At 47.4% G+C, this 27510-nt stretch overlaps 1 protein-coding gene across 1 annotated transcript in view; it reads left to right on the top strand.

Annotated features, from left to right (window-relative positions):
* The window catches only part of LOC135050108 (myosin heavy chain, striated muscle-like), a 41248-nt gene that overhangs the window by 6703 nt on the left and 7035 nt on the right, over positions 1 to 27510 (top strand). Inside the window, exons 2-8 of the mRNA XM_063956274.1 lie at positions 1399 to 2001; positions 2636 to 2714; positions 3592 to 3710; positions 5793 to 5894; positions 14815 to 15044; positions 15360 to 15432; positions 16397 to 16459. Coding sequence (XP_063812344.1) covers positions 1402 to 2001; positions 2636 to 2714; positions 3592 to 3710; positions 5793 to 5894; positions 14815 to 15044; positions 15360 to 15432; positions 16397 to 16459 — 1266 coding nt within the window. The 5' untranslated portion in view covers positions 1399 to 1401. The remainder of the gene's footprint in view (positions 1 to 1398; positions 2002 to 2635; positions 2715 to 3591; positions 3711 to 5792; positions 5895 to 14814; positions 15045 to 15359; positions 15433 to 16396; positions 16460 to 27510) is intronic.

Genomic DNA, 27510 nt, shown 5'->3' with positions numbered 1-27510 from the left:
TTATAGGAATAATTGTACCCAGTGCCGACACAGGCTGCGTCACACATGGCATGCTTAGACCAGCAGAAAAATGTCTCTGATTATTGGAAGATCTTATAAACTTTGCCCTGCACATATCCAACAGATCACTGAGGTATAGCAAAGTGATGTGGTGTAGCATGTCTGGGTGTTCACATTGTTAGAAGCGGAAAAAATGCCACTGTGCAGTCTCCAATATGGCTCTTCTGTGCACAATGCTTTGTTCCCTTACCAAGATGACTGCCGCATGCACGGTGCTACCTTGTTACTCTGTGTGAGTGACATAGTCGGAGATGGACCTCTTCCCCCTTAGCTCTTTAGACCAGCAATGCTATTGGCTGCATTGACCGCTGTTCCAGCACCGCTGCCACATCCAAGGGACAGTCACTGACTGGTGACTCTGCTTCATGCTCTTCTATCAGTATAACAGGGAGTACTGATGTACTTGCTCAAGAAAATGCGCAGCTTAGTTAAGCTTACGTGGCCTGGTCCTTTGGGTCAATCTCCTTTCTGCTAATGTGTACTGTAACACTGCTAAACCACCAAACTGTACATGCATTTCCAACACATGTCATAGATTAACCAGCCTAGGGGTGGTCTTTAGTTTGCTGGCTGTTGGGATCCCGGCGCACAGTATACCGGCACCGGAATCCTGACACCTTTTCTCCCTCTTGGGGGTCCATGACACCCCTGGAGGGAGAATAGATAGCATAGCGCACGTAGCACGCCACCGTGCCCGCAGCGTGGTGAGCGCAGAGAACCAGCAAGGGGCTCTTTTGCGCTCGCCCAGCTGTCGGTATGCCGGCGGTCGGGATTCCGGCTCTGGTATGCTGGCCGCCAGGAGCCCGGCCGCCGGTTTTCCCATACTACACAGTTCATTCAGATACAGTGCTAGACACACAGAGAAGTCTCTATTGCAATTTTTGTGTGAGGCAATCCGTTCGGTATCATACAATAAAAGTCTTTGGAAAGAAATACCCCTTTAAAATGTGATTTTACTCCACATAAATAAAGCGGCATGGTCAGGGGATTATTCCTTTGTAATGTACTTGCCCATATCCAGAATATCTTTGTGTTGTCATGCTGTAGCGTCAGAGAAGCTGTGGCGATATAGAATAGTGTGATAGTTCTGGGCAACTGGAACCCCCCCCCCCGCTCCCCCGCATGTCTTGTCCTCATCTATTGCCCACTACTGATCTAGCCGGAATATTATTTTGAAGGGCTGCATAGCAGACCATATAGTGATGAGTCATAAAGAATATTTATCGACAAGATAAATCTTATCTGTTACTTTTCCCTATAAATATAATGCATATATTTTCTTCTGCTATGTGATTGGATGCGGATTTCATCTGTCATGTTGCATTTCTTGCCACGCAGGCAATGTCTCTTCAGGATAAAGAGAGGGGCTCCCCTGGCTGGAGCTGCTCCAGAACCGTACTTCCCGATGAGGAGACAGAAAACCTGCTAAGGGAATTTGCAGAGCTAAAGCGGAGAGAAAGGAAGAATGATCCAGAAGTGCAGCGGGTGAAGAACAGATATAGGCTGAAGTCTTCCATTTATCCATCTCCTGCTAACATTCTCCACACTGGACGGCAACTTCCTCGCACCCCAGGCCCCGGGGTTTTGCCCCTGTTGCCCTCTCAGAAATTTGAGCCGAGGGCAGATGGAAATGACTCCTTAGAAGATATGTTTTTCTCATCTAAAGGCATAGACAACATTGTGCCTTCTGGAAGACAGCTAGAACGCACCCCTGTGTCAACTAAACCTGTACCAAGTTATGTACTGAAAGAAATTCAGCAGCATACAGAGGAAGGTGAACCCGTCACAAGCACACGGATAGCAAAACCGACCGTGAACAACGCCATGTGTGATGCATCTAAATGTGACGAAACAAGCAATAAAATAGCTGGGAAGAGCGGTCTAGTACCTGGAGATTCTGACACTGTGCAAGGCCTAGAGAACGTGTCCCCTGGAGCTGGGGTGAGTAGACAGAGTGAGTAACGTCTAATTAAAGATGCTATTCTAGCTTGTGTTCCGGCATTTAAATGTAGATGCTCAAAGAATATTTCCTGTTTCTAAGTGAACCTAATCACCTCTATAACACAGTATTATCTGTGCTGGACCTCAGCTGGCTGGGACTCCTTATATAGAGGCTGCCCTGCACACATTCAGTATACTTTAGGCTCTTTTAATGCTTGCCAGTAATGTAGCCATAAACCTCTTTGCCCCATGCATAGAATAGTAACTATAAAGCTAACACGGTTCGCAGACCTGGCCAACCTGTGGCTATCCAGCTGTTGTGAAACTACACATCCCAGCAAGCCCTTCCAGAGTTTTAGCATTCCCTAGTAGCAAAACTGTGGCAAGGCATGCTGGGAGTGGTAGTTTACCAACAGCTGGAGAGCCACCGGTTGAACAGGACTGGCATAGAGCTTTGTTAAACAACTACAAGAAGATAAAAAAAAAAAAAAAAAGACGCTTAAGGTTAGATACACTTTAATGTAAATGTAGTTTGTGTCTGAAACCTCACATTCAGTGTATATGGAGAGGAACGGCAGTGAGTGTAATCAGGAAGACTGCAGCTTATGTACGTACTGATAGGTATATCTTACAGGATGCCACACCTGAGGAGGTGAATGTGTGCAGCAGACAGGCTCCTCACAGCCGCAGAATAAGTCAGCTACCTGTTCAGGGTAAGTTCTAGTTTTTTTTCCTCCACACACTTTTCCTGACTTTATATGTCTTTTAACTGTTTAATATTATGAAATGGTTAAATGATGTTATCAGACTCCCCGTACTTATTCACTTCCCAAGAACTGAACAGTATGTGATCTATCTAAAGTACTTACCTCACTAACACCATTCTACCTAGTCCAGCATTGTGCGGCACCAGATGCCAAATGCTGAGACACTGGTGGGACAAGTTCCATCCTGTACCTGTGCCTCCATGTCAGGTATGCTCAACACACAACCCTCCAGCTGTTGTGGAACTACATATCCCAGCATGCCTTGCCACAGTTTTAGCATTACGGCAGGGCATGCTGGGATGTGTAATTCCACAACAGTTGGAGGGGGCAGCATGTTGAGCACGCCTGCTCTACGTCATCACAGACGTAGTCACTCCCAAGTGTAGATGCTGTAGCAAATAATTGAAGTCCACTTTACCAGTAGCAAATAGAACTGGAAGCCCAAGTCCTGGCAGCCATCCCACTGTGCATGTAAGAACAGACAAAGCTGGGTCATGTAGGCCAGGGGCTTCCAGGACTGACTTGTTGGAATCTCTGCTGTCAGCCATGCCTGCTGGGGAGCTGAGTATTGTTCAGTTGCTATACCGATACTTTCTAAGTTTCAATAAATAATCCTTATTGCCCACTGAAATATACAGAGCCCTGAGAGTGTTGTAACTTTTATATCTGCTTATAAAATAACTGAATACTTTGCCATGATACGTCAGATTGTCACCATTAATTGAAATGTGTGTTTACAACGTAGTAGAAAACAAACCAATAAGAAGCCCAGTTTGCACGCGTTCCTCATCTTTTATATTAAACTTTGTGTGTTGTGCCGCAGGATTAAATCGGATGCGCATTTCGGGTGTACTTAAAAAGATGCCAGGATACGAGTGTCGGAATGAAGATCTAGAGTTTCTGAAGCGCATGGAGCAGCGGGAGAAAGTGAAAGCTTTGAAGGTACAATAAGTCTGCATCTAGATGTTTAATTGTAAGGCATTGCAATGTACCCATCATGCAGCAGCTTCTCTGTTGTGGCCTTTACGACGTTTTGGATACGTACTGTGAAGATGCAGCACCAGATCAGTTGCGTGAACATCGGCTATCTGAGTAACCCTCCGGTTATGCAGGATGGCCGGGCTGTTCACGTTGCTGTGTCCAAGGGCTCAACCGCTGGTGTGAGGACCCAGGGCCCGTTCTACCTTTTGGTATATGTACATCTCTGAATCAGGCCCACTATGCACTGAGGTGCGGCCCTTAACGAACCCAGGTTGAGAAGGATGAAGAAGTGAGGGTAGAAGTTTCTGCAACACCATGGCAACTAGTCTGGTAAATAGTGTTAAATACTGATTTAACAGGAAAATTGGCCTGTAGCATTGTCAGAGAGAAGGGTCTTTCCCTGGTTTGGGAAAACAACTGTTCTAGCTGCATTAAATTCGGGTGGAGGAGCCCCTCAATAATGGAATTAGAGAGGGAGATGCGCCAAATGAGTTTGGAGCTGGTAATATTCCGCTCCGAAACCATCTGGCCGTTATCCTTTTTCTGAGAGATATGAATAAAGATAGACCGGAACATGGAACAAAAGGCAGGTGAAGAGCCAATAATGACGGCGTTCAGTCAGCATCATCCATTGGATTAGGGGACACCACGGGAAGAGTCCAGGAAGTTTTTGGTATAGTGTGTCACAGAAATAGGACTTTCCAACAGGAGCACCTCGCGGTTTAGCTGAATACAGTAGGGCGAAACTAAGGCATAGTTCGAAGTGACGTTTGCACATAGGTGAGAATTACTGATGTTTCGCCGCCACCATATTGGAAAAGTCCAGAAACAAAAGAAGGCAGCCACCATTATAGGAAAGTCCTGAATGTTTCCTCCAGAAGCAGGACTTTGTTGACGTAGTTAAGGATCCACATGATTATAGGATGGGTTCATCCGTGTTAATTTGGATGATCTGTGCCAATACGGTGAACTCGCTCCACTAGCAGGGACCCAGTTGGTGGAGAGCAGCCCAATTTACGGGGAAGCCAGCAGAGACCAATTGCGTAAGGTGCTTGGATTTAATGGATTTAGGAAGACCAATTAGGTGCATATTATTCCTTATTTCTGTTTTCGAGGTTTTCTAGTTTAACCTGCATACAAGTAGCAGCCTCCTGAGTGCGCAAGGCTGATAGGGTTGCGGTGAGGTCGTCTTCTAGATCCGAAATCTGCTGCCTAGCCTCAGAGAGGCGTTGTGAGTGTTGCATTAGCCGAATTAGAGCAGAGTCCAAAGTAGCCTTCAAGGGGGCCAACTTCTGGTCCAGAAGGAATGACAAAATGTATGTAATCTCTAAGTTTTGAAGGAGGAGGTGGAGCCCACGGAGGAAAGATCTGAAGTATGTTCCCGTGGGCTCTCTCTAATTCCAGAGGCCGGTGAGGATGGGGCATCCACAACAGGGGCCTCTTTCCCTCTCCTAGCTGGACTACCTCTAGGTCCCCTGGTTTGTTTAGCCACAAACTTCTCCATGATGGCTATTAACTTAGAGCGCCAATGAGAGTGGCAGGAGACTGGCATCTGGAGGTGTAGAGGAGATATAGGGCTGTAGAGAAGGCCAGTCAGCACAACCTTTATACCAGGGACCACTGCAGACTAGGTGAGGACGGAGAGTAGGAAGGGACAGCAGGAAGACAGTAAGGAGAAGGCTGTGTTATAGCCAGCCAGCCTGCCTGATTATAGAAGATTACTGACCTGCTGGAGTATGGAGCCACACTGACCTGCACTGTTCCGCTGTACACAGAGGGTACACGGTGCAGTTAAGATAGATGAGCTGCACAGAGAATGCCAGGCCGCATCCAAGATGGCAGCCACGGCAGCACCATGCACGCTAGGGCTGGATGCTAGGGCTTAGGGAATGGGCAGAGAGCCAGAAACAGCCACAGTTGGCAGCCAGTCGTAAATAGTAGATTCTAGGTGGATAACGGGGAGCTCCGGGAGAAAACGGCAAACACTTTGGAGCCGCCCACCGGAAGTACAGATAAGTACATTATGTTTTAATCTTTCCCTAGGCAGAATTACTGTGTTTAAGAAAGGATCTCGCAGCAACAAACCAGGATAAAGAATTGATCACCGCCAAGAGGGATAAGATTGAAGATGATATTCAGAAAATGGTAATGTGCCTAATTTTCTGTGTTTGCACGTCTGGAATTTATGGATCTAGTTAAAAACTGGTTGTTTATATTTAATTTAACCAAACCAACAATGACTCTGTCCAGGGAGACAGTCCATCTTACCATGGGTCCAGCTAGCACTTATGTTTCTCCCACCCAACAATGAATAACCACCTTCCAATGTTTTTTTCTACAGTACAATCCATACTGCCTAAGAGGTAATACAAAATAAATATATATATATATATATATATATATATATATATATATATATATATATATATATATATATATATATATATATATATATATATATATATATATATATATATATATATATATATATATATAGAAATCGAAAAGTGGTCAATGCGCTACTTCCCCTCTATCTACAGTCAGATGTATAACAAAAAGTCTTTCCTGTGGTCTGTCGGTTTCGGCACCCGGAATCCACAGGTAAACCCATGGATGGCAGCTCAGTCCTTCGAAGGGCCACTAGGTTTTAGTGGAATGGAATCTGGAGAAGGAAAGTAAAGGACAAGCGCCTGATGGTGCAGTAATTTCAACCTTAGTTTTGTATCACGACAACACTCATATAGGTATTATGCGTACCAGATGAGGGGTTTTCTATCAAGCACATCAGATACTGCTAGTTTAGATCTTCCATCTGTTGCTCACAGCATAGGGGGTCTACAAGTAAACATAAAGAACACCTCTCATGGTGCAGTATTGTTTGTTTCAAAATGAGACCGTTGGTCACCTCTACGGGTAATATGCGTACCGGAAGGCTGAAGTGTAACAGCAAATCACAGGGGGTCTTTGTCCTCCAATGTTCAAAGATACAATGGGATCTCTGAATAGGGCCTTATCAATGTGTGAGATTGCACCATGAGAGGTGTTCTTTATGTTTACTTGTAGACCCCCTATGCTGTGAGCAACAGATGGAAGATGTAAACTAGCAGTATCTGATGTGCTTGATAGAAAACCCCTCATCTGGTACGCATAATACCTATATGAGTGTTGTCGTGATACAAAACTAAGGTTGAAATTACTGCACCATCAGGCGCTTGTCCTTTACTTTCCTTCTCCATATAAATTATATTTCTCTGACGTCCTAGTGGATGCTGGGGACTCCAAAAGGACCATGGGGAATAGCGGCTCCGCAGGAGACAGGGCACAAAAGTAAAAGCTTTAAGACTACCTGGTGTGCACTGGCTCCTCCCCCTATGACCCTCCTCCAAGCCTCAGTTAGATTTTTGTGCCCGAACGAGAAGGGTGCAGTCTAGGTGGCTCTCCTGAGCTGCTTAGAAAAAAGTTTAGTTTTAGGTTTTTTATTTTCAGTGAGACCTGCTGGCAACAGGCTCACTGCATCGAGGGACTAAGGGGAGAAGAAGCGAACTCACCTGCGTGCAGAGTGGATTGGGCTTCTTAGGCTACTGGACATTAGCTCCAGAGGGACGATCACAGGCCCAGCCATGGATGGGTCCCAGAGCCGCGCCGCCGTCCCCCTTACAGAGCCAGAAGAGCAGAAGAGGTCCGGAAAAATCGGCGGCAGAAGACGTCCTGTCTTCAATAAGGTAGCGCACAGCACCGCAGCTGTGCGCCATTGCTCTCAGCACACTTCACACTCCGGTCACTGAGGGTGCAGGGCGCTGGGTGGGGGCGCCCTGAGACGCAATATAAACACCTTAGGGGGCAAAAAATGCATCACATATAGCTCCTGGGCTATATGGATGCATTTAACTCATGCCTGTTTTTCCATAAAAAAGCGGGAGAACGGCCGCCGAGAAGGGGGCGGAGCCTATCTCCTCAGCACACTGGCGCCATTTTTCCTCACAGCTCCGTTGGAGGGAAGCTCCCTGACTCTCCCCTGCAGTCCTGCACTACAGAAACAGGGTAAAACAAGAGAGGGGGGGCACTAAATTGGCAGATAAATCTATACAGCAGCTATATAAGGGAAAAACACTTATATAAGGTTATCCCTGTATATATATATAGCGCTCTGGTGTGTGCTGGCAAACTCTCCCTCTGTCTCCCCAAAGGGCTAGTGGGGTCCTGTCCTCTATCAGAGCATTCCCTGTGTGTGTGCTGTGTGTCGGTACGTTGTGTCGACATGTATGAGGAGGAAAATGGTATGGAGGCGGAGCAATTGCCTGTATTAGTGATGTCACCCCCTAGGGAGTCGACACCTGACTGGATGGTCTTATGGAAGGAATTACGTGATAGTGTCAGCACTTTACAAAAGACTGTTGACGACATGAGACAGCCGGCAAATCAGTTAATACCTGTACAGGCGTCTCAAACACCGTCAGGGGCTCTAAAGCGCCCGTTACCTCAGGTGGTCGACCCAGACACGGACACTGACTCCAGTGTCGACGGTGAGGAAACAAACGTATTTTCCAGTAGGGCCACACGTTACATGATCACGGCAATGAAGGAGGTTTTGAACATTTCTGATACTACAAGTACCACAAAAAAGGGTATTATGTGGGGTGTGAAAAAACTACCCGTAGTTTTTCCTGAATCAGATGAATTAAATGAGGTGTGTGATGAAGCGTGGGTTTCCCCCGATAAAAAACTGCTAATTTCTAAAAAATTATTGGCATTATACCCTTTCCCGCCAGAGGTTAGGGCGCGTTGGGAAACACCCCCTAGGGTAGATAAGGCGCTCACACGCTTATCAAAACAAGTGGCGTTACCGTCTCCTGATACGGCCGCCCTCAAGGAACCAGCTGATAGGAAGCTGGAAAATATCCTAAAAAGTATATACACACATACTGGTATTATACTGCGACCAGCAATCGCCTCAGCCTGGATGTGCAGTGCTGGGGTGGCTTGGTCGGATTCCCTGACTGAAAATATTGATACCCTGGACAGGGACAATATATTATTGACTATAGAGCATTTAAAGGATGCATTTCTATATATGAGAGATGCACAGAGGGATATTTGCACTCTGGCATCAAGAGTAAGTGCGCTGTCCATTTCTGCCAGAAGAGGGTTATGGACGCGACAGTGGTCAGGTGATGCGGATTCCAAACGGCATATGGAAGTATTGCTGTATAAAGGGGAGGAGTTATTTGGGGTCGGTCTATCGGACCTGGTGGCCACGGCAAAGGCTGGGAAATCCACCTTTTTACCCCAGGTCACCTCTCAGCAGAAAAAGACACCGTCTTTTCAGGCTCAGTCCTTTCGTCCCCATAAGGGCAAGCGGGCAAAAGGCCACTCGTATCTGCCCCGGAGCAGAGGAAGGGGAAAAAGACTGCAGCAGACAGCCTCTTCCCAGGAACAGAAGCCCTCCCCCGCTTCTGCCAAGTCCTCAGCATGACGCTGGGGCCTTACAAGCGGACTCAGGCACGGTGGGGGCCCGTCTCAAGAATTTCAGCGCGCAGTGGGCTCACTCGCAAGTGGACCCCTGGATCCTGCAGGTAGTATCTCAGGGGTACAAATTGGAATTCGAGACGTCTCCCCCTCGCCGGTTCCTGAAGTCTGCTTTACCAACGTCTCCCCCCGACAGGGAGGCGGTATTGGAAGCCATTCACAAGCTGTATTCCCAGCAGGTGATAATCAAGGTACCCCTCCTACAACAGGGAAAGGGGTATTATTCCACGCTGTTTGTGGTACCGAAGCCGGACGGCTCGGTGAGACCTATTTTAAATCTGAAATCCTTGAACACTTACATACAAAGGTTCAAATTCAAGATGGAATCACTCAGAGCAGTGATAGCGAACCTGGAAGAAGGGGACTATATGGTGTCTCTGGACATCAAGGATGCTTACCTCCATGTCCCAATTTGCCCTTCTCACCAAGGGTACCTCAGGTTTGTGGTACAGAACTGTCACTATCAGTTTCAGACGCTGCCGTTTGGATTGTCCACGGCACCCCGGGTCTTTACCAAGGTAATGGCCGAAATGATGATTCTTCTTCGAAGAAAAGGCGTCTTAATTATCCCTTACTTGGACGATCTCCTGATAAGGGCAAGGTCCAGAGAACAGTTAGAGGTCGGAGTAGCACTATCTCAAGTAGTACTACGACAGCACGGATAGATTCTAAATATTCCAAAATCGCAGCTGATTCCGACGACACGTCTGCTGTTCCTAGGGATGATTCTGGACACAGTACAGAAAAAGGTGTTTCTCCCGGAGGAGAAAGCCAGGGAGTTATCCGACCTAGTCAGGAACCTCCTAAAACCAGGCCAAGTGTCAGTGCATCAATGCACAAGGGTCCTGGGAAAAATGGTGGCTTCTTACGAAGCGATTCCATTCGGCAGATTCCACGCAAGAACTTTTCAGTGGGATCTGCTGGACAAATGGTCCGGATCGCATCTTCAAATGCATCAGCGGATAACCCTGTCTCCAAGGACAAGGGTGTCTCTCCTGTGGTGGTTGCAGAGTGCTCATCTTCTAGAGGGCCGCAGATTCGGCATTCAGGACTGGGTCCTGGTGACCACGGATGCCAGCCTGAGAGGCTGGGGAGCAGTCACACAGGGAAGAAATTTCCAGGGCTTGTGGTCAAGCATGGAAACGTCACTTCACATAAATATGCTGGAACTAAGGGCCATTTACAATGCCCTAAGTCAGGCAAGGCCTCTGCTTCAGGGTCAGCCGGTGCTGATCCAGTCGGACAACATCACGGCAGTCGCCCACGTAAACAGACAGGGCGGCACAAGAAGCAGGAGGGCAATGACGGAAGTTGCAAGGATTCTTCGCTGGGCGGAAAATCATGTGATAGCACTGTCAGCAGTGTTCATTCCGGGAGTGGACAACTGGGAAGCAGACTTCCTCAGCAGACACGATCTCCACCCAGGGGAGTGGGGACTTCACCCAGAAGTCTTCCACATGATTGTGAACCGTTGGGAAAAACCAAAGGCGGACATGATGGCGTCCCGCCTCAACAAAAAACTGGACAGATATTGCGCCAGGTCAAGGGACCCTCAGGCAATAGCTGTGGACGCTCTGGTAACACCGTGGGTGTACCAGTCAGTGTATGTGTTCCCTCCTCTGCCTCTCATACCCAAGGTACTGAGAATCATAAGAAGGAGAGGAGTAAGGACTATACTCGTGGCTCCGGATTGGCCAAGAAGGACTTGGTACCCGGAACTTCAAGAGATGCTCACGGAAGACCCGTGGCCTCTACCTCTAAGAAAGGACCTGCTCCAGCAGGGACCATGTCTGTTCCAAGACTTACCGCGGCTGCGTTTGACGGCATGGCGGTTGAACGCCGGATCCTGAAGGAAAAAGGCATTCCGGATGAAGTCATCCCTACCCTGATCAAAGCCAGGAAGGATGTAACTGTGCAACATTATCACCGTATTTGGCGTAAATATGTTGCGTGGTGTGAGGCCAGGAAGGCCCCTACAGAGGAATTTCAACTGGGTAGTTTCCTGCATTTCCTGCAAACAGGACTGTCTATGGGCCTAAAATTAGGGTCCATTAAGGTTCAAATTTCGGCCCTGTCAATATTCTTCCAAAAAGAACTAGCTTCAGTTCCTGAAGTTCAGACGTTTGTCAAGGGGGTACTGCATATACAGCCTCCTTTTGTGCCTCCAGTGGCACCTTGGGATCTCAATGTAGTTTTGGGGTTCCTAAAATCACATTGGTTTGAACCACTCACCACTGTGGACTTTAAATATCTCACATGGAAAGTGGTAATGCTGTTAGCCCTGGCCTCAGCCAGGCGTGTCTCAGAATTGGCGGCTTTATCCTATAAAAGCCCTTACCTAATTTTTCATACGGACAGGGCAGAATTGAGGACTCGTCCTCAATTTCTCCCTAAGGTGGTTTCAGCATTTCACTTAAACCAGCCTATTGTGGTGCCTGCGGCTACTAGGGACTTGGAGGATTCCAAGTTGCTGGACGTAGTCAGGGCCCTGAAAATATATGTTTCCAGGACGGCTGGAGTCAGAAAATCTGACTCGCTGTTTATCCTGTATGCACCCAACAAGCTGGGTGCTCCTGCTTCTAAGCAGACTATTGCTCGTTGGATTTGTAGTACAATTCAGCTTGCACATTCTGTGGCAGGCCTGCCACAGCCAAAATCTGTAAAAGCCCATTCCACACGGAAAGTGGGCTCATCTTGGGCGGCTGCCCGAGGGGTCTCGGCTTTACAACTTTGCCGAGCAGCTACTTGGTCAGGGGCAAACACGTTTGCTAAATTCTACAAATTTGATACCCTGGCTGAGGAGGACCTGGAGTTCTCTCATTCGGTGCTGCAGAGTCATCCGCACTCTCCCGCCCGTTTGGGAGCTTTGGTATAATCCCCATGGTCCTTTCGGAGTCCCCAGCATCCACTAGGACGTCAGAGAAAATAAGAATTTACTTACCGATAATTCTATTTCTCATAGTCCGTAGTGGATGCTGGGCGCCCATCCCAAGTGCGGATTGTCTGCAATACTTGTACATAGTTATTGTTACAAAAAATCGGGTTATTATTGTTGTGAGCCATCTTTTCAGAGGCTCCTCTGTTATCATGCTGTTAACTGGGTTCAGATCACAAGTTGTACGGTGTGATTGGTGTGGCTGGTATGAGTCTTACCCGGGATTCAAAATCCTTCCTTATTGTGTACGCTCGTCCGGGCACAGTATCCTAACTGAGGCTTGGAGGAGGGTCATAGGGGGAGGAGCCAGTGCACACCAGGTAGTCTTAAAGCTTTTACTTTTGTGCCCAGTCTCCTGCGGAGCCGCTATTCCCCATGGTCCTTTCGGAGTCCCCAGCATCCACTACGGACTATGAGAAATAGAATTATCGGTAAGTAAATTCTTATTAAATATAAATATAAATAAATATATATATATATATATATATATATATATATATATATATATATATATATAAATGAAGCATGAAGAAAAGCGGCACTCAAAGTCTGATAAAGAAGTTAAATGTATTTCACACGTAAAAGTGAACCGACGTTTCGGGGACCAAACGCCCATTTTTCAAGGTGAACAACCTTGTTCACCTTGAAAAAAGGGGCGTTTGGTCCCCGAAACGTCGGTTCACTTTTACGTGTGAAATACATTTAACTTCTTTATCAGACTTTGAGTGCCGCTTTTCTTCATGCTTCATTTACCTACCTATTCCTGAGACGGCACCAAAGCAGCTAAATTGAGGAGGGGGAGTGCCGGTCCGAGCAGACTGTATGTATATATATATATATATATATATATATATATATATATATATATATATATATATATATATATATATATATATATATAATAATAATTTTATAAGACTGGCACAGGCAATGTGTGATTGCCAGTTAGCGAGTACAGGATGAGTTTTGCAGTAAAAAATAAATTGGACAGAGGTATTTTTTTTTTTTTTTTTAAAGGTCTGTCGCCCACAGACAGTGAGGGCCACGTTGTCTGTGTAATCCAGTATGTTAGGGATCAGTGACATCAAAGGCCCTGTGTGACTAATATTCATTAACCCCCGACTGATATTTCAGAAACTGGTTCCTAGAGAATTGATAGGCTGCGTAGCCCACAACATAGCCGACTCCGCTGTGTTAACAAACTTTACTGTTTATGGGCCTAATTCAGACCTGATCGTAGCAGCAAATTTATTAGCAGATAGGCAAAACCATGTGCACTGCAGGGGGGCAGATATAACATGTGCAGGGAGAGTTAGATTTGGGTGTGGTGTGTTCAAACTGAAATCTAAATTGCAGTGTAAAAATAAGGCAGCCAGTATTTACCCTGCACAGAAACAATATAACCCACCCAAATGTAACGCTCTCTGCACATGTTATATCTGCTCCCCCCCCCCCCCCCCCCTCCCTCCCTTTCCTGCAGTGCACATGATTTTGCTCATCTGCTAACAAATTTGCTGCTACGATCAGGTCTGAATTAGGCCCTATGTCTTAAAACAGTAGTTCCCAAATGGCACGCTGGGGTGCCTCGGGGCACCTGCAGGGGTGCCCTGGGTTGGTGGTCCAGGACCAATTCAAATTGCCCAACCCATAACCCTGCAAGGGGGCAGCGCTCAGTGACCACATTGCGAAAGTCTTGCCCCTCCCTAGCAGCTGCGAGCAATGGAATGCCTTTTACATATGTTTTCCTCCCAGCACAACTCCTCCAGTGCTTAGGACAGTTGGGGCTTGTCCTTAGCACATAGGCTGATTTTGAGTAATATGCTGCTCAAACCTCATTTGCCTCTTTTGCCGTAGTTGTAGCTGAGACTATATGCTAATGCTAGTATAAACCCTTTCCGAGGTGTACAAGTGTGTTTCTGAATGCGCAATAGCTAAGACGACCCATTGGTAGGTGCAGATTCTCAGTCTGCCTTAATCTGTCCCGCAACTCTATACGCCGGCACAGTGAAACCTATTAGGGATTTAGATGCATACGCTGTCGCGGAAAAATGCTAATTTACGTAAACATTGTCATTGTGTTCGACTTCATCCCCTTAATGCACATGTTGAGGACAAGTCCCACATGTAATTAGCAATTACGGGGTTGTGTTCAAAATAATAGACTAGTGCCTATTAAATAGAAGCTGTGTCCCATGGTGCAGGGGTGGTTTTGTTTAGAATGTTTGCCTATATTTTGAGTAACATTTTTCCCCGGCACACTAGAGGAGCCAGTGGGCATGGGCGTCATGGCATGCTGGCATTTGTGGTTCTCCAAGTGCTAGCATGCCCTGGCACGTTTCATTGGAGATTTAAGTACAATTATTGGATTTCACAAACCTCTCTATTCTAAAATGATTCCAAAAAATTATCTTCAACATATTCAGTTATTTAAGCTGTGTTAACGAATTACTCGTCATCAGCGCTGAGATGCTAAAAAAATATAAACATTAGCAGTGTCCATTTGTGATTTCTAAACCGAGTCATGTTGGAAAATGCATCTGTTTGTTTTTCCTTTTATAGGAAAGAACTTAAAAATGTGATAGATTTGTCTTTCTGGTTTTACAGAAGCGGTCCTTGGAAAGGACTGTACAGCTGGGAAGAGCGTTCCTGAGTAGGACACGGGAAACCAGTAATGCGGGAGATCTGAGTCTGGAGGAAGTGCTGAAGCAGTTGCACTCTACGGCCATTCACAAGCTGCATCAGGAGGAGAGAGTTCAGCTTGTGGCAGCTCAGAAAGAACTCGCCAGGAGACAACGTGACGCTGCCAGTAAACCTCCTCTAGAAGATAAAACCAGGTATATGACAGCTGCTGGCCTCCTTCTGATCTGTCTGGGCTGCAGTATGTAAATAAAGGGGTGCAGACAGAGTTAGGACTACCCTAGTAGAATTATTCGTACTCCTCCTACTGTGCTTCTGAGTAGCAGACAGAAATGTTAATGTAAAACTTATGTGCTTTAATAAAGTCATCTAGTCTGGGTCACTAGTGTACGGTTACTGAGTAGAGGTTATACCCTGTAAGTTGCATACTTAGGGTATTTGCGGAAGGAATTGTGGAAAGAGGTTTATGTTTTTTGATTTAAAGTGTTTGCCTTCTATTATTACACTTGCAGTTTACTGGCTTCTATGGTGGAATCCTATGAGCAACGCATCAAAGAGGCGCAGAGTAGAATCCAGCAGCTGAATGTAAGATCTGCTTTGCTTGTGATTTTATTTGCTGTATAATGCATTTATCCTGCATGTGACATAGATCCTGCCTTTGTTCTAAAACACGGCCGCATGGGCCACTCATACAGAAAGGAAATATGCCGAAAACTCTACTTGGGTTATAGCCACAAATATCTCTGTAAAATGTTTTTTGTGGGGGTTGGGATAAAACAATTTGAGAATAGGTTATACACAGCATAGGGGAAGCACAGCACACCTCCTATGGAACTATTGCAGGGCATCACTGGACCACAATTTAGGGGGTCATTCCGAGTTGATTGTAGCTGTGCTAAATTTAGCACAGCTACGATCAGGAACACAGACATGTGGGGGGACGCCCAGCACAGGGCTAGCCCGCCCCACATGTCAGTCCTGCCCCGTCACGGAAGTACAAGCAGTGCTCTTGTACTTCAGGAGTAGGTCCCGGCCAGCGCAGCGTTTGCGCGCTGCCCGGGAGCTACTCGACGCTGCCCGGCTTGCAGCGGCTGCGTGTGACGTCATGCAGCCACTGCGGCCACATCTGCACCAGGACAAGAGCCCTGTACTCATCAGGGTGAGCCACAGAGGAAGAGCTGCTGAGTAAGACTTTGGGTAATGTCATGCTCCTTCACCAATGTGTCATGCCGGAGCTTCAGTACTCCTAACATAGTAACAGTTCATACTTCCATTGCACTAACACTAGCACTGTGGGCCTGAGGGAATCAGGGGTCCCAGATGGGCAGTGAGCACCTCTTGGAATGGGGGCTATAGTCAGTTTATTTGTAAAGTCTTTAAAATTGTCCTTTTTACAGTGATGTGTATTGATGCACACAGGTACAATCTTATTCAACCCCCCAACTTTTGTGATGAGAGTGCTACATCTCATAGTTCTTCCATGGGAAGTTTTCTTACTGTATATATCCCTGTGCTATGTTGGTGGTAACGTGTTTATTGTTATGTGTAGGAAGAAGTAGTCGCGTTTAAAACTCAGATTGAAGAAGTTGAGAAAGATAAATCAAATCTAGAGGTAAGTGTTCCTTTTATCATTACTCCATAGTACCTATATATGTCCTGCTTTATATCTGTTTTATCAAAGAAGAGCCAATTGCTGTATTTAGTGTTGCTCATTCCTGAGGTCACTGGCTGCATCTGCTCTTACCAATGTCACTGGTACTTTTGTGTTGCAGAATCCAAACCAAAGCTCCCCTATTTGTGATATCATTCTGCCTATTAGTTAGAGCAGTGATTCCTAAACATGGTCCTCAAGGCACCCCAACAGTCCAGGGTTTAGGGATAACCCTGCTTGTGCACAGATGGTATAATCAAACTGACTGAGGTACTAATGAAGTCACGTGTGCTTAAGCATGGATATCTTTAAAAACTGAACTATTTGGGTGCCTTGAGGATGGTGTTTGGGAACCTCTGAGCTAGAACTACAGACCTCTCTAGCTCTTATATTCTGACTCGTTGACCATCCTTGACTAGGGGGTATATTCACTAAAGGTTGATTTTCATCGATCTAAATCGATGGTGCTCATCCAGGGCTAAACACACAAATTTACTAATTAGTATTAAAAATCATCCGCAGGAGACATGGGCACACTAAAAGACTTTGACTGGGTGTGAACTGGCTCCTCCCTCTTTGCCCCTCCTCCAGACCTCAGTTAGATTCTGTGCCCAGGAGTGACTGGACACACACTAGGGGAGCTCTACAGAGTTTCTCTAAAGACTTTATTGTTAGGTTTTTTATTTTCAGGGAGACCTGCTGGCTACAGGCTCCCTGCATCGTGGGACTGAGGGGAGAGAAGTCAGACCTACTTCTTCTTAGTTCAAAGGCTCTGCTTCTAGGCTACTGGACACCATTAGCTCCAGAGGGTTCGATCACTTGGTTCGCCTAGCTGCTTGTTCCCGGAGCCGCGCCGTCACCCCCTCACAGAAGCCAGAAGAAAGAAGCCGGGTGAGTATGAGATTAACAGAAGGCGTCAGACGGCAGAAGACTTCAGTAACGGAGGTAAGCGCAGCGTTAACGCTGCGCTCCATGCTCCCACACACCAACGGCACTCACAGGGTGCAGGGCGCTGGGGGGGAGAGCGCCTTGGGCAGCAGTTACTGAGGTCTCGTTTAGACTGGCAAAAGAGCATAGTCGGGCCCTAGCCACCTCATAAGATACCCCCGCCAGTACATGGCAGCGGTCGCGCTGCGTGCCAGTGCTCCCATACACCAACGGTTTTACTTGGGTGCAGGGGGGGGCCCTGGACAGCAATATGTATATTGATAAGGAGGTATATAGTGAGTATACACTATATACGGTCCCCTGCCTGCATATAGAATGATAGATAACGGGGCTGAAGCGCGCCGATGAGGGGCGGGGCTTAGCCCTCACACAGTGTTGAGCGCCATTTTCTCACTGTCCCCGCCAAAAGATGTGTACAGCACAAAACAAGGGGGGGGGGGGGGCACAATCTTTTATGTTGAGGGATATATAACTCTATTTGCTTTTAGAAAGGGCATGTACTCATGATTGTGTATATTCTCTGTGTGCTCCCTGTCCGATATACCCACTATAGTTCACTTGTGTCGACATGCGTGAGTGTTCTGTCACAAACACCTATGGGGTTCACTGTCGGCATCGCCGACGCCTGTTGGTACTTGATACAGTAGATGCTGAGTCAACAGGTCGGTAGTGGTATACTAGTCAAAAGTAAACACTTATGGGGAGACACAGTAGTATGTGGGTGACCCTGTCGGCACCAACTGTTATTAACGGGTGTAAATTGACATGCTGTAACTAACTTATACCTGTATATGTATGGTACGGTTCCATGGGCCTGTAGCTCGAACACAGACATGGTAGTATTTGTGGGGGAGTGATTTTAAAATTATATATGTATACTTCCCTCGGACCCCTCGGGGTCGCAAGAATGTTATTTTGCCTGGTTACTACTCCCTGCTGTCGACGAATACTGGGGTTTTCTGTCAACTGTAATGTTTCCTGGTAGATCCACAACTGGGGCATTCAGTACATGGTCATACACATTCAGAACACATTAATGTCACTAGGGACCCGAAGGCTCCGGACAATCCACTTATATGTATGTTATATTATATATATATATATATATATATATATATATATATATATATAATGAAATGTGTGTATTACAATATGTATATTCATATTATGATTTCTAATGAATGCTGAAGTAATAGTATTCCTTCTCATGTGCTGGTCGCTCTGTTGATAAAGCTCTAGGTCGGCCGTGACGAGTTGGTCTCAGATCCTCACAAGGAGTCCGAAGGTTTATTTTTTCCCCTGCAGCGGATAGAATACTGTGAAAGTCAACTCCTGGTCGACACTAGGCTCTGTCTCAAAGGATCGTATACAGGAAGCTAAGTGATATATTATTTCTATGCTTTGGGTTTATTGGCATTACATGCACATGGGGGAGTGTTTATATTTGGACAGACATCCGATAGAATTTCCCTAGAGAGGGAGGGGATGTTCCTTATGTTGGTTCTTCTCTATAACATTGCGGCAGGCTGCCGTGCGACTGCAGGAAGTGTGGCCGGGGGAATGCTGAGGCTGACTCCGAGAGACACTGGAGTTTTTCCCTGGGACGGTGTACTGCTGTTTGGGGATGCCTCAGTTCAGTCAGTCTCGGCGGATACTGCTGGTAAATCTAACTTCGTGAGTTAGATTCCCTTACAACGGTTGGTGACGCATTCTTTTGTGGGATGCAGTCGTTTTAACCGGTTCGATACCGTTCTTTTTTCCTTTTCTGTGCAGACAGTGGTGAAAAAGAGTTCTGCAGCCTTGTTCGGTTAGCAGAAGCGGATGTCATTTTCTGTTTCTCTAACGTCCTAAGCGGATGCGTAAGGACCATGGGGATTAGCGGCTCCGCAGGAGACTGGGCACAACTAAAGAAAGCTTTAGGACTACCTGGTGTGCACTGGCTCCTCCCACTAAGACCCTCCTCCAGACCTCAGTTAGATTCTTGTGCCCGGCTGAGCTGGATGCACACTAGGGGCTCTCCTGAGCTCCTAGAAAGAAAGTATATTTAGGTTTTTTATTTTACAGTGAGATCTGCTGGCAACAGACTCACTGCAGCGAGGGACTAAGGGGAGAAGAAGCGAACCTACCTAACAGGTGGTAGTTTGGGCTTCTTAGGCTACTGGACACCATTAGCTCCAGAGGGATCGACCGCAGGACCCGACCTTGGTGTTCGTTCCCGGAGCCGCGTCGCCGCCCCCCTTACAGAGCCAGAAGCATGAAGAGTCCGGAAAATCGGCGGCAGAAGACTTCGGTCTTCACCAAGGTAGCGCACAGCACTGCAGCTGTGCGCCATTGCTCCTCATGTACACCTCACACTCCGGTCACTGATGGGTGCAGGGCGCTGGGGGGGGGGCGCCCTGAGGGCAATATATGACACCTTGGCTGGCAAATCTACATCATATATAGTCCTAGAGGCTATATAGATGTAAAATTACCCCTGCCAGTATTCCAGAAAAAGCGGGAGAAAGTCAGTTGGAAAAAGGGCGGGGCTTCTCCCTCAGCACACTGGCGCCATTTTTTCATCACAGTGCAGCTGGAAGACAGCTCCCCAGGCTCTCCCCTGTAGTTTTCAGGCTCAAAGGGTTAAAAAGAGGGGGGGCACTAAATTTAGGCGCAATATATGTATACAAGCAGCTATTTGGGGAAAAATCACTCAGTTATAGTGTTAATCCCTGCATTATATAGCGCTCTGGTGTGTGCTGGCATACTCTCTCTCTGTCTCCCCAAAGGACTTTGTGGGGTCCTGTCCTCAGTCAGAGCATTCCCTGTGTGTGTGCGGTGTGTCGGTACGGCTGTGTCGACATGTTGGATGAGGAAGGTTACGTGGAGGCGGAGCAGAGGCCGATAAATGGGATGTCGCCCCCTGTGGGGCCGACACCAGAGTGGATGGATAGGTGGAAGGTATTAACCGACAGTGTCAACTCCTTACATAAAAGGCTGGATGACGTAACAGCTGTGGGACAGCCGGCTTCTCAGCCCGCGCCTACCCAGTCGTCTCAAAGGCCATCAGGGGCTCAAAAAAACGCCCGTTACCTCAGATGGCAGACACAGATGTCGACACGGAGTCTGACTCCAGTGTCGACGAGGTTGAGACATATACACAATCCACTAGGAACATCCGTTACATGATCTCGGCAATGAAAAATGTGTTACGCATTTTCTGACATGAACCCAAGTACCACATAAAAGGGGTTTTATTTTTGGGGAGAAAAAGCAGCCAGTGTTTTGTTCCCCCATCAGATGAATGAATGAAGTGGGTAAAGAAGCGTGGTTTCCCCTGATAAGAAACTGGTAATTTCTAAAAAGTTACTGATGGCGTACCCTTTCCCGCCAGAGGATAGGTCACGTTGGGAGATATCCCTTAGGGTGGATAAGGCGCTCACACGTTTGTCAAAAGGTGGCACTGCCGTCTTAGGATACGGCCACCTTGAAGGAACCTGCTGATAAAAAGCAGGAGGCGATCCTGAAGTCTGTATTTACACACTCAGGTTATATACTGAAACCTGCAATTGCCTCAGCATAAATAGTGCTGCTGCAGCGTGGTCTGATACCCTGTCAGATAATATTAATACGCTAAGACAGGGATAATATTTTGCTAACATTGAGCATATTTAAGACGTTGTCTTATATATAAAGGATGCACAGAGGGATATTTGCCGGCTGGCATCCAGAATTAATGCAATGTCCATTCTGCCAGGAGGGTATTAGAAACCCGGCAGTGGACAGGTGATGCTGCATTTAAAAGGCACATGGAGATTCTGCCTTATAAGGGTGAGGAATTGTTTGGGGATGGTCTCTGGGACCTCGTATCCACAGCAACAGCTGGGAAGAAACATTTTTACCTCAGGTTTCCTCACAAAAGCCTAAGAAAGCACCGTATTTTCAGGTACAGTCCTTTCGGCTTCAGAAAAGCAAGCTGATCAAAGGCGCTTCCTTTCTGCACAGAGACAAGGGAAGAAGGAAAAAGCTGCACCAGTCAGCCAGTTCCCAGGATCAAATATCTTCCCTCGCTTCCTCTGAGTCCACCGCATGACGCTGGGGCTCCACAGGTGGAGACAGGTGCGGTGGGGGCGCGTCTTGGGAACTGCAGGGACCAGTGGGCTTGCCCACAGGTGGATCCCTAGGTTCTGCAAGTAGTATCACAGGGATACAGGCTGGAGTTCGAGACGACTCCCCCTCGCCGTTGCCTCACATCAGCCTTGCCTGCTGCCCTCGGAGAAAGGTAGTACTGGCGGCAATTCACAAGCTGTACTTTCAGCAGGTGAAATCAAGGTACCCCTCCTTCAACAAGGCCGGGGTTACTATTCCAAAATGTTGTGGTACCGAAACCAGACGGTTCGGTGAGACCCATTCTAAAATTGAAATCCTTGAACACTTATATACGAAGGTTCAAGTTCAAATGGAATCGCTCAGGGCGATTATTGCAAGCCTGGAAAATTTCAGGGTATCACTGGACATCAAGGATACTTACCTGCATGTCCCTATTTACCCTCTTCACCAGGTGTACCTCAAAATTGTGGTACAGGATTGTCATTACCAATTCCAGACGTTGCCGTTGGTCTGTCCCCGGCACCGAGGGTATTTACCAAGGTAATGGCCGAAGTACTTATCCCGTACTTGGACGATCTCCTTATAAAGGCGAGGTCCAGGGAGCAGTTGTTCGTCGGAGTAGCACTATCTCGGGAAGTGCTACAACAGCACGGGGAGTCTGAATATTCCAAAGTCGCAGCTGGTTCCTACGACGCGTCTACTGTTCCTGGGTATGGTTCTGGACACAGAACAGGATAAAAAGGGTTTCTCCCGGAGGAGAAGTCCAAGGAGTTGGCGTCTCTAGACGGAGACCTCCTAATACAAATACAGGTATCGGTGCTTCAATGCACGCGAGCCTTGGGAAAGATGGTAGCTTCTTACGAAGAATTTCCATTCGCCAAGTCCCATGCAAGGATCTTCCAGTGGGATCTGTTGGACAAGTGGTCCGGGTCGCATCCTCAGATGCATCGGCAGATAACCCTGTCTCCAAGGGCCAGGGTGTCGCTGTGGTGGTGACTGCAGAGTGCTCATCTTCTAGGGGGCCGCAGATTCGGCATACAGGACTGGGTCCTGGTGACCACGGATGCCAGCCTTCAAGGCTGGGGGGCAGTCACACAGGGAAGAAACTTCCAAGGCCTATGGAAAAGTCAGGAGACTTCCCTACACATAAATGTTCTGGAACTATGGGCCATTTACAATGCCCTAAGTCAGGCTAGACCCCTGCTTCAACACCGGCCGGTGCTGATCCAGTCAGACAACATCACGGCGGTCGCTCATGTAAACCGACAGGGCGGCACAAGAAGCAGGATGGCGATGGCAGAAGCCACAAGGATTCTCCGATGGGCGGAAAATCATGTGTTAGCACTGTCAGCAGTGTTCATTCCCGGAGTGGACATCTGAGAAGCAGACTTTCTCAGCAGACACGACCTCCACCCGGGAGAGTGGGGACTTCATCCAGAAGTCTTCCAAATGATTGTACACCGTGGGGAAAGGCCACAGGTGGACAGGATGGCGTCCCGCCTCAACAAAAAGCTACAAAGATATTGCGCCAGGTCAAGGGACCCTCAGGCGATAGCTGTGGACGCTCTGGTAACACCGTGGGAGTACCAGTCGGTGTATGTGTTCCCTTCTCTGCCTCTCATACCCAGGGTAATGAGAATAATAATGAGAGGAGTAAGAACTATACTCATTGTTCCGGGTGGCCAAGAAGAGCTTGGTACCCAGAACTCCAAGAAATGATCTCAGAGGACCCATGGCCTCTGCCGCTCAGACAGGACCTGCTGCAGCAGGGGGCCTGTCTGTTCCAAGACGTACCGCGGCTGCGTTTGACGGCATGGCGGTTGAACGCCGGATCCTGAAGGAAAAAGGCATTCCGGAGGAAGTTATCCCTATGCTATTTAAAGCTAGGAAAGAAGTGAACGCAAACCATTATCACCGCATATGGCGGAAATATGTTGCGTGCTGTGAGGCCAGTAAGGCCCCAAAGGAGGAATTTCAGCTAGGTCGATTTCTGCACTTCCTACAAGTCAGAGGTGACTATGGGCCTAAAATTGGGTTCCATTAAGGTCCAGATTTCGGCTCTATCGATTTTCTACCAAAATAGAACTGGCTTCACTGCCTGAAGTTCAGACTTTTGTTAAGGGAGTGCTGCATAGTCAGTCCCCGTTTGTGCTTCCAGTGGCACCGTGGGATCTCAACGTAGTGTTGGATTTCCTGAAGTCGCATTGAGTTGAGCCACTTAAATCCGTGGAGCTACAATACCTCACGTGGAAAGTGGTCATGCTGTGGGCCTTGGCGTCGGCCAAGCGTGTATCAGAATTGGCGGCTTTGTCAAAAGCTCTAATCTGTATTTTATATGGATAAGGCGGAATTGAGGACTCGTTCCCAATTCCTTCCTAAGGTGGTAGCAGTTTTTCATGTGAACCAACCTATTGTGGTGCCTGCGGCTACTTGGGACTTGGAGGATTCCAAGTTTCTGGACGTAGTCAGGGCCCTGAAAAGTATATGTTTCCAGGACGGCTGGAGTCAGGAAAACTGACTCGCTATTTATCCTGTATGCACCCAACAAGCTGGGTGCTCCTGCTTCTAAGCAGACTATTGCTCGCTGGATCTGTAGCACGATTCAACTTGCACATTCTGCGGCTGGACTGCCGCACCCTAAATCTGTGAAAGCCCATTCCACGAGGAAAGTGGGCTTTTCTTGGGCGGCTGCCCGAGGGGTCTCGGCTTTACAAATTTGCCGAGCTGTTACTTGGTCGGGTTCAAACACTCTTGCAAGAGTCTACAAGTTTGATACCCTGGCTGAGGAGGACCTAGAGTTTGCTCATTCGGTGCTGTAGAGTCATCTGCACTCTCCCGCCCGTTTGGGAGCTTTGGTATAATCCCCATGGTCCTTACGGAGTCCCCAGCATCCACTTAGGACGTTAGAGAAAATAAGATTTTACTCACCGGTAAATCTATTTCTCGTAGTCCGTAGTGGATGCTGGGCGCCCATCCCAAGTGCGGATTGTCTGCAATACTTGTATATAGTTATGGCCTAACTAAAGGGTTATTGTTGAGCCATCTGTTGAGAGGCTCAGTTGTTATCATACTGTTAACTGGGTATAGTATCACGAGTTATACGGTGTGATTGGTGTGGCTGGTATGAGTCTTACCCGGGATTCAAAATCCTTCCTTATTGTGTCAGCTCTTCCGGGCACAGTATCCTAACTGAGGTCTGGAGGAGGGTCTTAGTGGGAGGAGCCAGTGCACACCAGGTAGTCCTAAAGCTTTCTTTAGTTGTGCCCAGTCTCCTGCGGAGCCGCTAATCCCCATGGTCCTTACGGAGTCCCCAGCATCCACTACGGACTACGAGAAATAGATTTACCGGTGAGTAAAATCTTATTTTCTACCACATGCGCCACATGTCGCTGAGTCTATCTGGCTGGACCCCACTCCGGTGGGTACTCGTCTACTACTTTTCAGTTAGTCCGGTAATAGACTAGGACCTGTGAGTTAATTATAGAATCAAAAGGGGAACTTTCTGGGGTTACAGATGTTTCCCTTCACTGATTTTCTAATAGATCTTTCTGTTTCCCCTCTGGAAGGGGAGGTAGTACGCGACGCCATACCAGAGGTGCATCAGGTTCAGGGCATTGTCCTGCTGTCCCTGTTAATAAAAAAAAATAAATAAGAGGTTTAAATGCGTTGTTCTCCGCATTGTTTATCTGGGTTGATATCCAGGAGTGTCTTTGCCATTTCACCGGAGTGATGGCAGTATGATGGTTTTCAGTAGTAAGAGCCATTGTTAGTCTGTATTGAGACGCTCTCCTGATTAGGGCGAGATCGAGAAAAAAGTGGTGCAAATCGTTGTATCTCTCTGACTGTTCTTCAACACAGGGAATGGCTGTTGTTCCCAACGACGCAGATGTCGGAGGTGGGTGTCAGAGTAGATACTGAACGGTTGATGTTCTGTGTTTTTCCTGTGGAAAGAGGTCTGAGGATCCAGAGTCGGCTCAGATTTGCAGTGACAATCCATCAATATGTTCCGTTGATGAAGCAGATGGTGCGGCCTAAGAGGCCTTTTCAGTGAGCAGGTCAAATGCCACAGTGGTTTTCACGGGACCAGTTGGATATGTGGTCCGGGTCTCACCTGCACATGCACCGGAATATAATCCTAATGGCCAGGATATCACTCCTGTGTTGTCTGCTCGGTTCCCACCTCCTAGAGGGACGAAGGTTCGGAATCCAGGATGAGATCCTGGTGTCCATGCATGCAGATTTCCGAGACTGGGGAGCAGTCCTTGCAAGGGAAGTATTTCCAGAGGAAAGGGTCAAGCTGCGAAGCTTGTCTGCAATAAGCTTTCTTGATTTAAGAGCTATTTTCAATGAACATATGCTCCGTGATCTGCCCGTGTTATTTCTGTCGGATAACTTGACAGCAGTGGCGTAAGTAAGCCACTAGGGCGGAACAAGGAGAAAAGCGGCAATGGCAGAAGCCGAAAAAGGTTTTCCGCTGTGTGAAAAAAATGGTAAACGCTATATTAGCAGTCTTCGTTCCGGATGTGAACGACTGAGAAATAGATGCAGACGTGATCTCCATCCGGGAAAAATACAGTCATCGAGACGTTCTCACTGAAGTGACAAGTCTTTGAGGAGTGCCTCAAGTGGACATGTTGGCGTCTCGCCTCAACGAGAGATCTCAGGGATATTGTTCCGGGTCAGGGGACACTCAAGCTATAGCAGTGGACGTCCTCGAGACACCTTGGGTGTTTTCAGTCGGTCTATGTGTTCCCTCCGTTTTCACTGTTCGGAAGGTGATAAACGTAAGAAGAACAAAAGTTCAGGCGATCATTGTCCCACTCTAACCAAGGAGGGCTTGGTATCCAGTTCTTCAAGATTTACTCATAGAAGATCCATGGCCTCTTCCTCTACGTGAGGAATTGTTACAGCAAGATCCGGGCGTGTATCAAGATTTACCGCGGCTGCGTTTGACGGCGTGGCGGTTGAACGCCATATCATAGCCAGAAAGGGTATTCCCAGTGAAGTCATTTCCACACTTCAGGCTAGAAAAGAAGTAACGGCAAAGCCTTACCACTGTGTTTGGAGACAATGTGTGTCTTGGTGTGAATCCAAGAAGGCTACTACGGAAGACTTTCAAGCTGAGTCGTTCTTCTCCATTCTTTGCAAGCAGGTGTGGGTGCAGGCCTAAAGTTAGGCTCCATTTAAGTGCGGTTTTGGCCTTATAAATTTTCTTTCATGAAAGAATTGGCAACCTTTCCGGAAGTTCGGACCTTCGTGAAAGGAATACTGCACATCCAACCTCCAGTTGTGTCCCTGTTGGCACCGTGGGACCTTGACGTGGTGTTGAGTTTTCTTGTCTCACACTGTTTGGAACCTTTGTGAAAGGTTGTGTTAAAATTTCTCTTTTGGAAAGTGTTCATGCTATTGGCTTTGGCATCCGCAAGGTGGGTGTCCGAAGTAGCGGTCTTGTCTCACAAGAGCCCTGTTTGATCTTCCGTGTGGATAGAGAGGAATTGAGAACTCGGATAATAGTTCTGCCAAATATGCTTTCTGGGTTTCGCAGAAATCAGCATATTTTGATGCCGGTGTTTACTTAGGCATTAGCTGATTCAAAGTCTCTCGATGTAGTCAGGGCTTTGAATATTTAGGTCGCCAATTTCGCTCAGATTGGGGAAACAGAGGCTCTTTTTGTCTGGTATGCTCCCAGCATGATTGGGGCGCCTGCGTCTATGCAGTCTGTTACATGCTGGATCTGTGATACGATTCGGCGTGCTCATTCTACGGCTGGATTGTTGTTACCGAAGTCGGTGGAGACCCATTCTACTAGGAAGATGGGTTCTTCTTGGGCGGATGCCCGAGGAGTCTCGGTGGTTCAACTTTGCCGAGCGGCTATTTGCTCAGGTTCAAACACTTTTGCTATGCTCTACAAGTTTGATACCCTGGCTGATGGGGACCTTTTGTTTGCTCAATCGGTGCTGCAGAGTTGTCCGCAC

This window comes from Pseudophryne corroboree, chromosome 2, assembly GCF_028390025.1.
Source record: "Pseudophryne corroboree isolate aPseCor3 chromosome 2, aPseCor3.hap2, whole genome shotgun sequence".
Lineage (NCBI taxonomy): Eukaryota > Metazoa > Chordata > Amphibia > Anura > Myobatrachidae > Pseudophryne > Pseudophryne corroboree.
The sequence above is the reverse complement of the archived record's forward strand: the minus strand, read 5'-3'. Positions and strand labels throughout refer to the sequence as shown.